We start from the raw sequence: 12,844 nt of genomic DNA on the forward strand, positions 1-12,844 counted from the left end.
GTATGTAATAACCTCGTAGAATGGAAATAATCTGCAAAAAATGGGTTTTATTGTGATTTAAGGCACATATTTTGTCAACATCTGTATTTAATATTTACATATAAATTTTATCAAATATATTTATATATATGAAAGCGCAGGATGGCCTTCATCGGAACCCATTTCAGGTAGATCCATCGTAGGTGGTTATAAAAATTTTAAAATTAAAGTAATCTTACGTATGATTCAAAACTACTGCCGTATATTTTTTATATATTCTTTCCTTTTTTTAACATATAAAGATAAAGTAGGAAATCAGAATGATTGATACAATATTGAGCGATTCGTCGCTGATGCGATGCGCTGATGAGCCTTCGATCAAAAACTGCCTCGGTTGACTAACAAGTCACTCTTGACGTTGACTTTGACAGTACAACGACGCGTCTGCTCCATCATATATATACATATATTAATTTATATAGAGGTCACATAACACACTATAGATAATTGATATTACAGCGTATTAATCTTCTACATACTTTTTGTTCTTAATTTAAATAGAACTGTGATTAAAAAAAAAACAATGATGAAAACACTTTAAATAAAAGATTAATAACTTTTTAAGCAGCAAAGGAATAATAAACTTTTACTTCACCAAAAATTTCTATCTTACGATGTTGTTGTAACATCATAATTATATTCATATCAGCCTATTTCTGCGTGATAGATTGCCTCATATATTTTAAGAATTTTAGTAAATATCGAAATGTTTAACAGGATTTTAGTTTAGTTTCGGCAATATCAAATTTCGACTAGTTTTAACACAATTAATATTAAACCTAGTTCAGTCGAATACGCGAAAAGATTATAATATAGTTCTCTTGATAGTGCTTTCAAAACGATCTAAAATGTGTTAAAATGTTAAATGTGTGCAATCATAAAACTGTATTATTAAGGAAATATTATATTGTGTTATGTAATGCGTAATGTAATATGCTAATTAATATCACGGAAATGAGGCACACATAACGAAATTTCTTTGTTACCTACTATGAGACAAATTAATTGACAGTAAATTTTGACAAGAATTTTAAAATAGCTATGTTAATATAAAATAAATACTGCTATTATATTTTGTTTTTCTTTAGTAAACAATTATACAAACCTTAAGAAATGATAACTTTAATTTCTCAGTTTGCGCTTTTATGATTATTATAGTTAATTATGAGAATTAAAAAAAAGTTATGACAATCATCTTTGGAGTTATAAAACAATTTTTTATCAGTTCCAGAAATAGACGCAGATGAGCCATTTGAAATATTTACGGATGTTCGTGATAGTGCTATAGGAAAGGTATTTTTAACTAATAAATAACATTACATGTAATGTATATTTTTTGGAATTAAAGAGAGCTGCTCCTGAAAAGGGATATCAGATATGAAACATGACTGTAAAACGTGTTTATTACAAATTAGTAAAGTACATTTGTCAACTTCGATGTTGTTTTCATTTACGATACGTATCGTTTTATTACGTAGAATATATTTACAAGACGCAGAACAAACAAGACCCACTGTGTGCTTTTTTATTATTCAACAACTGTCTCGACAGACTACACCGCCAGAAGTCATTGGCCTGTCGCATTCACTCATTCTATTTATTGATTAAATATGAAATAAATAAACTAACTTTACTATCGATAAATACAGATTGTATCAGTTGTTAAACGACAATATAAATTTGCAATGCGAATTGTTAAGATTTCTGGTAAATTTTCTTAAATTATGTTATTTCTGTACAAGTCTTTTATTAAGTGTTAAGACTTAAAAACAAAAAGTTGAAATTTATCGGTAAAGTCGTTCGCAAGTTGTGGGGAGGCGAATGAAAAAACAAGAAATGGCGCTTTTTGTAAATACAGAATGGTTAACACATAAATGTTACGGTTTTGCTAGCAGCTTTATCTTTAGAAAGTAACTACTTTAGCTTCATATTAAGAATTTAAATATACGATGAAAAATGTATTTCTAGGATTGGGTTCTTTTTGAGAATGAAAATGACAATGTTGAGGGTCTGCCGAATTCTGTATTTGTTGCAACGGTGTTGCAACTTCATCGAGTTTTGCTTAAAAAGGCGCGCGATATTCGACCTGAAGATCCAGCCAAAGCAGAACGATTATCTCGTTTAGCTGAACGTCGAGCTAATGATGGTGAGTGTCGATTTGTTAAGTGATTATATAGTATCAATTGTCTTGGACGCTATCCAAAGAAAATCTATGTTAACAAATAAATTTTTGGCTTCTCTTAGTTTACAGCGTTTTTTACATCATTGCAAGCTATCTATGTAATAAAATCAATAACTTATGGAATATTTGTCATTTAACTAAAAATAAATGAGAAAAAGGTAGTCAACTAATAAGATGCTCTTCGAATTTAATATTGAAGAAACGCAATTATTCAAAATTACCTAAAACTGTATAAAATCCCACACATAAACATTTAATTTCTCATATATTAATAAATCACTAATTCAGGTACTTAATCAATGCCAACGTGTAATTATTTGCTTCAACCATTGTTATATTATGTAATATGTATCTTTGCTTATAGTATTATTGGAAGAGCCTAAGGTAGAAGGAGTAACTATTTTTTAATTCAGTTTGACATAATGTGGTTTTTGTTAGTGCATAAATTTATATATATTTTTGTAATGGAAATAAATTTATTGTTAATTTTAACATACTTGTTTTTGCAATAATAATCATCAGAAGTGTTACAAATAAAGAGCACGTTTTGTTACTGAGTTTTCATATAAAGCCTCGTTACAAGCACATATTTTTAAATTTAAAATTGTGTTTTATTACTGAGAAAAAACGTTTACAAAGGACCATTAATAAAAATGTATGCTATATAGCTGCAGATGTTCCAAAAATCGCAGAAGCTGTGATCGAGATTGGTATCAGTCAATTGGCAATGAATAGTTTAAATAACGCACTGAAATCGTTTAAAAAAGCGTTCGATATATATTCAAATTATAACGATATAAAGGGTTTATGTGAAACAAAAATGCATCTGGCTGCTGTACAACAAAGGTAAGCTTTAATTTTAATGAATGTAATATTTCATTTTTTACCTATATATCGACATTTCACGTAAGATTTTGAATCAAATAAATATTACATTTAAGCTTTCATTCTAAGAAAAATATTGGGTAGTAATCACCCAAAGTTTTTCAGTTCTTGGTGTGACTCCTAACATGTACAAGAACGCTGTTATAAATTTGTATTTCTTTTTATTTGGCATCTACGAAGACTGTTTACCGTTGGCATATACAGCTTTACTGTGTACGAGTACATGGTAGAGCTGGAAATGATCGAGGACTCCCTTGGAAGTATCGACACTGGCCGCTACATACTTATTGTACCATATTTTAAGGTCCGACGACCTTCACAGGTAGCTTAAGGGGTCGTTCCATGGAGTGACTAAGCGCATGGGACCCCGAGAGAGGTCCGAATGCGAATCAACAGCTCCAGTCACGAAGCTGTCACTCGATTCGCGTTTATCACTCAGCAAGCCCGCGAGAACCGCACACAATTTGTTATTACCGGAATACTAATATTGTATACACAATTTATAATATACGTGACCCAGTTTGTAAGCATGGTTTGTTTTTATTTGAATTTCGCAAGTAAAAACAAAAACCTGACTGCATTGTCTGTCTAATGAATTATAAACATGAAGAACATTTTTTGTTTCCTAAATTCGTGGCAATGTTTTTTCAATTTGATTTTTTTATGTGCCTCTAATTGATTTGTTTAGTGAAGATTATGGTAAAAAGATTTTCATATTTATTAATGTTGCCTGAGGATGGTCCTGTGTTTTTTTTTCTGATATCAAGCATTACTATGTAAATTGTATTGTTCCGAAGTGTATTATTATTAGGTGCACGTTTGGCTTGACTTTAATAAAGAAATAAATGTAAAAAATAAGATTTCGGTTCTCTGTTTTGTTGTGAATATATTAGTTACCTGGAGACTTTAATTTTACGGTAACTGTACTAGAACTATTCTATTTCAAGATTAAGAAGACAATGTTTAATTATATTTTTTTCTTCTTTTTGTTAGGTTTCAAAGTGCGTTGTAAATATTTTAATAAATAGTCGTAAATAACTATATTTACTTGTACAGATCAGGTGATCATGAGAAAGCTGCAAAATTGCTTACTGAAATGGGTACTTTGGCTATGGAAAATGGTCTACGCAGACATCTTGGTCGTGCTTTGCATTTGCTCGGAGAGTTGCATTTAAGAAGAGAAAGACCTGATCTTGGGACACAGCATCTTGCAGAGGCCTTCATGTGTTTCATGGGACATATTATACACGGCGTGAGTGTCTTCTTAAAACTTATATAGTGCGATCGGCATAATAAATTTAAAACTGGTTTTGGTGTCTGGTCACTGTTTTTAAATTATTGGTTTTAGGAATAATACTTTGAAATCTTCCATTAATAAAACGTATTTCCCCAGTGTTTATTAATTTTATAACGTAATACACGTACCGCGTCAAAGCTTTTTAAGGTATAATTATAAAACCTGAATGGCAGCTGCGTTTTCAAATTTTTTATTTAAATTCGAATGTAGTGTATATGTAGGAAAGTGAAGTTTATTTACCTATATGTATGTATGTATCTCTCCATTCAATAATTGATAATTTTTTTCCCATAGGATACAAGACAAGATCGTTTCTATAGCAAAAACAGACACGAGTTGAAGACCGATTTAGATACCATTTACAAGACTCAAGAAACAGAAATACTTGTTGAAGAAGCTGAACAGTCTAGAGTAATGATGTCAATATCTGCAGGTAATTTTTTGTTTTCAGATCAGCAATTAATGGGCCTGGCTAGCAGGCGTCTGATGACAAGTGAAAAATGTCTATAGTTTTTTGAATAAACATTTTTTCCCTAATTATTATAATAATACTGGATCCATACTGTCATATTAATTTGTTATACTGTTTGTCTAAATTTTTTTTCGTTCGTTCGTATAGAGCTGATTAACGTTAAAGCAATTTTTTTTAAATCAACTTTGTTTTCACTTAATTTTTTATATCTGGTTTCAATAATATCTTTATAACGTATTTAATCTTTGATTTAATATAAATCAATTTACATGACTTGATATTAAATTATACCAGTTTTAAAAAGAAAATTGCAAATTTTTGGTATTGAATTCATTAATTATAGAGATATCTTCTTAACCTTTACATCTTTTTTTTTATTGGCGAAACTGTGCATAAATGTTTATATTATTTTTAGACATTACACGTTTAAAAATATTTTAATTAATGGTAATGATGTATTCCAGGTCAAGAATTAATGGCGTCATATTTTAATCTAATAAGTAAAGCTAATTTATGTACTATTGCAAAAATAAAAGTAATTGAATGGAAACTTGAAAAATCTTCGTGGTGTGTAGAAAGAGCACATCACCGTTTTATCCCTTGTTTGTGTCGTGATCATCAGCGATCTCCCTTGGATGTCTTGTGGTATATATAAAGGATATTAGTAATATGTCTATTAGTTACAACTTTTTAAAACTAATATTTTCTTTCAGGCTTCGTTTGAAACAAGAATCTGATGAAAATATTAGAAATGACGGCAGTGTTGATAAAGATGTCTTACTTAATAGAGATCCTACGGTAGAGGATATAAGAAAACTAAGAAGCAGTTTCAATTGATTGATCAGGTGTGAGAAAAAAAAAACACTTCATATTTTAACTAATTCTTTAACCTTTAACATCAGATGAAGATAATTAACTATTTACAAAACATATATAGTATAGCCGTAACATATTTGAGCAAAATATATTAGTCTTCACCGTGATCACAACCCGTGTGTTTAAAAGTTCTACCACCATTATTTTCGTCTTTACAATTATAATAATTTAGTCAGTACTTGTAAATTATGCACTAATAACACTATAAACTGCAAAATGCGCTCATTTACTACAGAAATAGGTACTACGCATAGTTTAGTTGTCGTATTCAGCATGTCTTTGCCATTCGTTTGCGTGGTGACAAGCGAATTTTGAATCCTTCTGCGCGTTTTAAGATAATGTCTGCTTGCAGTTTGAAGTCAGATTCTTTAAGGTCGGAATGAATATGGAAATTCCTAAGTATTGTTGAAAGGATGATCTTTAGCTTGAGCATAGCATATTTTCGTCCTGAAAAAGTAACGTTTATTATTTAAATTGCCTATTGAAATGAGATAGGTTTGTTTAAATTATTTCAAAACTTACCAACGCAGCTTCTGGGACCTGCAGAGAAAGGTACAAAAGCGTAGTAGTGACGATTTGCAGAACGTTCAGGTAAGAAGTTATCAGGATCGAACTTTTCTGGGTTTGGATAGACGTCACTTCGGCGATGTAGTTTGTATGTGGCAATGACGACAGTGGTTCCTGCTGGTACCTTCTTGCCACTTGATGCTGGAAAACGGTATATTATGAAATACTACTCAAAAAGTTAAAAATAAACTCTTTCATCTTTTGTTTAATCTCCTTCTATTGTTTAGGTACGATTTATTTTGAAACTAATTAATCACATTATAATATTTTTTATAACATCACATCATATCATGTTAATATCCCAATTTTGTAAACACTACTTTTTTCATACTAACCTAGAGTAACGTCTTGTTTAAGGTGACGGGCAATGATTGGCACCGGAGGGAACATTCGGAGGGTCTCCATCAAACATCTTTCAAGGAATTTCATCTCCAAAGTGTCTTGGAATGTAGCAGGGCGATCGGAATCACCAAATATTCCATCAAGTTCTTCAACTACTTTAGCTTGTATATCTTGGTGTATACCCATCATCGAAAGGAAGAAACTGCTACCAGCAGCTGTCGTGTCGTGACCCTACGGAACCATTATTTTTAAAATTTGTTTTTAAATAATAGACATATCATGTATATTTATATTAAACATATTTACCTCGAACATAATCGTGTCAACTTGTTCTTTAATTTCCTCATCTGATATAACAACACCACTCTGAGAGCTTTCTAAAAGTAAATCGAGGAAAGCCAGACGTTTCTTCTGTCCCACGTCATCATCAACATCTAAGTCGTCTTTAAGACCGGCCGATTGACCGAAGGAAAGACCTTCTACAGATGTTGTCTTTGAAGACGTCTCCTTTGCAGTTTCTACTTCACTGACAATAGTAGGTTGCTTTCCAGACTTAAACTCTTCCTTCTTTCTTGAAATAACCTACAATCGAGTACAATTGTGAGAACAGAATTGTTAAAAGAAAAAAATGTTATAAAAACAGAGAAATATCGCATACTTTTTTGGTCAATCCATGGATGACGTCGAGAAGTTTATTTTGCACTTTGGCGTATTGCGTGAAGTTGAATAGTAGGTCTGGTCTCAGCCATATTTTAGTGTGTCTCAAGTGAAGGATGTCGCACATTTTCATTACAGCCATAGCGTATTCGAAACCACTTTGGTCTTGAGTACTTTTGCTGACACCCATTGCAGTTTCTGTAAAATCATTTTAATTATTTCTATCGATTTTTAATGCGTTTCAATATGAAAGATATTTTTCTAATAAACATGAATTATTTCTAAGCAATCGTCATTAAAATTTAGTTTTTTTTTTTGGAAAACTTAAAACAAAATCCTTTGATTAATGAGGAGTTTAGACTTCCATGTGAATAAATATAAAAGCGTTTTTGATCATACTGTAAAGGCTGTAGTGCAGACTAACCCTGAATGATTTCGCAAACCAACAAACTTTCTACAAGTACATTTTTATAACCGTTTAGGGAAATGAGTCAATAATTCGTCTTGAATATCGTAAATAAAAATATTCACAAGAATGCTGATTTTATACTGAGAATATAAGTTACAAATAGGAACAGAGAAAAAAAGTTTAAAGATATGTACAGAACTAATTTTACAAACATTATGTATTTGGACCCAACAAAATACAAGTGCAAGCAGTATTCGTTTCTTGCATACAAAACGATTAATAGCATTTCAAATGGTCCTGCACAGAATACTAAATGGTAGTTAGCGGACCCATAATAAGAGCCTTTGCAGGATTCATGTGTGTATATCTTTCAATTTGATGGACCTATTGACCCCGAAGTAATAGTGCCTATTGGATTCGTAACTGTCCACGCTTTATAATTGTTATTGTCGATTACGACGTGTGAATGTGGCCACCCACATGCCATGAAAGTTGCCGCAAATTTTATATGAATGTAGATCGTCTATATTCACATAAAATTTCAAGGGTTTCGATTAGTTTAGTATAATAATATCTTCGGTTATATATTTGTTAAATGAATTATACAACTTTATTAGGTTTTATATTAAATCATTTAACAAAGTTTAAGTTATTTTTACTCTTTGAGCGAAAACATTATTAATGATAAATGAATTTTTAGTCGACTTTGTCAACTGTTAGGAAATAAAACGAATAAATTCCGCGTCTGTAAGCAATTATATGCAGATGGAGGTTAACTGCGGATATTACCATGTTAGTATTGCATACATTTATTGACCATGACGAGGTTCCGTGCAGAATATCTCATTTCTATTAAAATGTGATCGATTTGACCTTAAACGGATAACGGATGTATTTTTCGAATTTATTTTATGTGATATATGTACATACAACATCGTTTATTAAAGAAAATTTCTCAGACAGAATCACTAGTTGATTTATAAAACTACTCTTGAAGTGAATATAACAGTATGTAATTATTTAAAATCAAACAGTGTAGAGAAAATGATAAAAATTAAAACTCAATATCTAATATATACATTTTCTTTTCTATATTATTCTATATATTTTCTCTAATCGGGACGCTAACGCTTTGGCCAGCTCCTTAAAGAGTTTAAGTAGCTAAGTGCCTTGTATCTTATAAGCAATTGAATTGTCAAGGCGTCGTATTGGTAAGGGCCAAGTAGCTTGTTTTCTATTTACGCAATTACGTGACTAGAGGCTCAATTAACATTCCAAATTATATCAACTATCGATTCTAAAACATAAAACTTTATCCATCGTTCACCATTTGCTAAATCAAAAATTAACAAATGGAAAAACTAAAAATAGGTGGACTAAAAAATTATAAAAACTTCACTGTTCCTCTAGAATATTTATGTGTTATATTATAATATATAAAATATATTCTAGAAAATTCTACCACGATTACTATTGAGTTGTTATGGAAAGTTTTTTTACAAGAACTTGTTTTGTTTAGTATATTTCCATTGGATTCCACTAATGTTTTTAATTATATATCCCAAGACTGGTTTATGTCTATTACCGATTAACTGTACAAACTGATCCTAACAGGTTTATGTTTTATAAGGGCATTAACTATAAAGGTACAAATGATTATATGTTTTAATAAAGTATTGATACATTTTTTTATTTCCGCTTCGACACCTATAGCGTTATAAAGGAGCAATATATGAACGGCAGCAGAGTTAATTTTATTAAAACACGGATTAATTTTATCAAGCCGTTAATTACTTATGCTCTTTGGATTTTGTTTATTTCACGTCGTATTTTAGCTGTTGACTTGTTTTTTTATACTCTGTTGGACTAGTGTATCAGTGTATAGTGTGATATTCTACTATTATAACTTACGCTGCAAATATTTTCTTGGAGGCCATTTATAACAAAAACAAGTTTATATTTTATTATAGTGTTTACCTACTACTTTTGGCATATACTTCTAATATTAATAAAAAGACCCAATAAAATTTTAAAATATAATAAGTTTGTAAATAGCTTATCAAATTCTCGGAATTTTTACTATAGTTTTTTTTTTCAAATTAAATTTCGAACATGGGGAAGGGAGTAATGACGCTGTCATGGTCTTCAAGTTTTTATTGGCTCAGGTAAACTATGCCATAAAACTCAAAGACGATGGGGTCAAAATGTCAACTAACTACACAGCAATTAATATGTTTATGTTTTTGAAATATTGTATGAGCAAATAATTATTATAGTTATAATAGACGTCTACAACAATTCTAGAAACAATGCTAGCATAAATATTCAGTTAATTGAATATTTATGATATAATTAATTATTACAGTGTTAACTTATAATATATATTATAATGCATCGTAATATTAGATTTGAAAGATTTATTGACTATACGTAAATTATAATTACATTGTCTAATCACTTTTTGTTTATATTTACAAAAATGCAAGCAATGTTCTATTTTACTCATTATAAAGAAATTTATGGATTTTTTTGTATCTTATAAACAAACAGGAATGATTTTCTGTATAAATTATTCATAGAGGTATAGTAAACTCTAAATTAAATTAAGTTTTGCTATGGAATGGTGTCGTAATGATAAAGTTAGAAGCATAAACTTACCCAGTAAAATTTCTACCGTGCACTCGCTCATGTAGTCATGGCAATCGAAATCACTGGTTTCCTTCTTGAGCTTGTCGACCACAGCTCGCGAGTTGGCATTGAATAAGTCGATGAAACTCTTCAACACATTCAAATGGAATGTAGGTGCTATCAATTTGCGATGGGAACGCCATTTTTGTCCTAAAATATTTGTTAAACGTAAAAACGAAAGACAAATTATTTCATCCTTTATCAAAAAAAAAACATTACAAATATTTAGGAAGCGCTTCAGCAATTACTCCAATTTAAAAATACCACCAACACGGAACATCTTATTTTGTAATGAATATAAACATGAATTATGAAACAAAAAGTGAATCGTTAAATAGTTACGTAGATTTGTTATTAAGATAATAAGGAAGTGTAACATTATTAAGGTGAGCAGACAAACTGTATCCAAGGTCTTAAGGATAACCTCTTCGCATAGTAGGTTTAAAAGGAAAATGTGCTCTTAAATACTTAGCCTACAAACGCTTCTTTATATGTAATAGATAGGTCCTTATCTGTCCAATCATTGTATATGGAACTTAGCGTTAAAATCAGACGTCAGTATTGAAATGTAAGTACCTTAGTTAGATTGAAACAAATCATCATCACTTCTTAAATAAACATCATTTTCTTAAGAATGTTTTTAACAATTAAATGAAAGATTACTTTTTTTCTTTCACAAAGTTAAATATTTTTTTTAGAATTATGTATTTGTAATTTTTGTTGTACATTATTTTGTAGTTTTTTCATTTACCTGTACTGATGAGAAGGCCATCACCAAGCCAAGGTTTGAAAAATCTATAATCGTCGGCTTTATCGATGTGGACGTGGCTACTTAGAATCAATTCAACATCCCGAGGATCGTACAGGAAAACAAGGAGGCGAGGTCCAATCCACAATTTCACGACGGCCTCGTTGTCAAACTCGGTGCTCTTCTTTACGATATTTGTGAATATCTCTGATAGAGAAAATACAAATTAATTATATGTCACACAAGTTTTTCAAGTCCACGAATTGTAACATTATAAGGCCACGAATTATAACAAGTTGTAATTAGACACACTTTTTACATTTTTAATTTAACTCTATTTGTCGCTATTCCGGTATAAGCAGTAACTGTAAAAAAATAAGAAACATAGCCTACAAAAAGATTTTTTTTGCATACTAGCCTTCAAGCTATATTGTAAATAGAAGAAGAACGTCCATGAAACTGAATTTATATAATTAATGTAACCAATTTCTAAGGAATCCATTACATAAAATCAGAATAACGCGTCTAAAAATAATATGACTAAAGTTACTTGGTAATATAATTACTGGTAATATTAATTCAACTATTCTTATATATATTTAACGATTTCTTCACAAATTCTTTTTTTATTTTAATTTAAAACCGTGCACACGTTTACGATATGATAAAAACTTACCGTTGGAACCACCAGTAAACTCCAGAGCATTTCCAATTAGCGGTAGCCCGGGTGGACCTGACAGTTTTTCGGCTAGTTCATACAAATGTCTTCTAGACATTCTCCAGTATGTGTACCAAAGAAGAAGAGCTGGCACGAGGAGGACATAGAATAAATTGGTCGCAGCCCAAGTGCTGCTTTGGACCACATTTTCGGTTGCTGCGTAACTCATTTTCTGTGATAACAAGAAACAAATATTAAAAAATTAACATTTTTTTATTTCTTTATTTGTAAAATTAATAGCGTAATACTCAATTGTTGGCGAATCGCCGTTTTATATATAAAACATAAAAAGTTTATTAGGCTTTATTTTCACAAGATTTTTTGCACCAAACACAATTCCAAAAAGCCACAGATCAGGCCAAAATTCGTTCTACTCCAGTTTCACTATTGTTTATTTTATTAAAAATAAATTACCTAGTGACCCCAACAACAAATAAATAACAATATTTTTATATTTTCTTTAGAATTGACACTAATTTTTATGTGTTTATTTTTTATTGATTTTCAAATATTTATCACGGATCATCAAGATTTATCACGGTCACGGATCAATAATTTTTATTTGAAATTTAAAAACAAACATATTTATAAAAGTAACTTTAACATTAACACAATATATTCGTAAATAACATACGAATATTCCATACCTTTTGTGAAAACGAGTTAACTCCTGTAAGAACCAATACAGAACGGCACTAAATTAATAGACCTCTTTCTATTTTAAGGGATGCGAAGCGCGTCTCAATGCGGACTACTTAAACCACTCCCGCGCAACCGTCTATATACACGCTTTTGACGTCACAACACAACGCTGATCGAAGACTGTACGCAGCGAATTATTATGCAAATGACAAGAACTTTTGCGTAGGTAAGTTGAAAATCGAATCACTGATACTCTATATTTACATTAACGTTAACTAATTTAGTGATTATTTATTTAATAGTCAAGTTCTGGGAAATTATA

At 30.6% G+C, this 12,844-nt stretch overlaps 2 protein-coding genes across 2 annotated transcripts in view; one reads left to right on the forward strand and one right to left on the reverse strand.

Moving 5' to 3' along the window:
- Positions 1 to 5,712, forward strand: part of LOC137928975 (uncharacterized) — an 8,555-nt gene extending 2,843 nt beyond the window's left edge. Inside the window, exons 4-10 of the mRNA XM_068771983.1 lie at positions 1,265 to 1,332; positions 2,008 to 2,185; positions 2,890 to 3,067; positions 4,163 to 4,358; positions 4,698 to 4,836; positions 5,340 to 5,520; positions 5,589 to 5,712. Coding sequence (XP_068628084.1) covers positions 1,265 to 1,332; positions 2,008 to 2,185; positions 2,890 to 3,067; positions 4,163 to 4,358; positions 4,698 to 4,836; positions 5,340 to 5,520; positions 5,589 to 5,712 — 1,064 coding nt within the window. The remainder of the gene's footprint in view (positions 1 to 1,264; positions 1,333 to 2,007; positions 2,186 to 2,889; positions 3,068 to 4,162; positions 4,359 to 4,697; positions 4,837 to 5,339; positions 5,521 to 5,588) is intronic.
- Positions 5,713 to 5,744: 32 nt separating this feature from the next.
- Positions 5,745 to 12,625, reverse strand: Cyp4g15 (Cytochrome P450 4g15). The gene is made up of 9 exons (XM_068772122.1): positions 12,528 to 12,625; positions 11,839 to 12,052; positions 11,166 to 11,369; positions 10,385 to 10,564; positions 7,319 to 7,515; positions 6,967 to 7,242; positions 6,654 to 6,891; positions 6,274 to 6,459; positions 5,745 to 6,198 (listed from the first exon to the last, which is right to left on the reverse strand). The coding sequence occupies exons 2-9, from the start codon at positions 12,047 to 12,049 to the stop codon at positions 6,020 to 6,022; spliced, it is 1,671 nt and encodes a 556-aa protein (XP_068628223.1). The 5' UTR covers positions 12,050 to 12,052; positions 12,528 to 12,625; the 3' UTR covers positions 5,745 to 6,019.
- Positions 12,626 to 12,844: the final 219 nt, after the last annotated feature.

The sequence above is a fragment of the Battus philenor genome, unplaced genomic scaffold, assembly GCF_028537555.1.
Source record: "Battus philenor isolate CCGP_79_NKW_IND1 unplaced genomic scaffold, ilBatPhil1.0.hap1 SCAF_4, whole genome shotgun sequence".
In the NCBI taxonomy this organism is placed as follows: Eukaryota; Metazoa; Arthropoda; class Insecta; order Lepidoptera; family Papilionidae; genus Battus; species Battus philenor.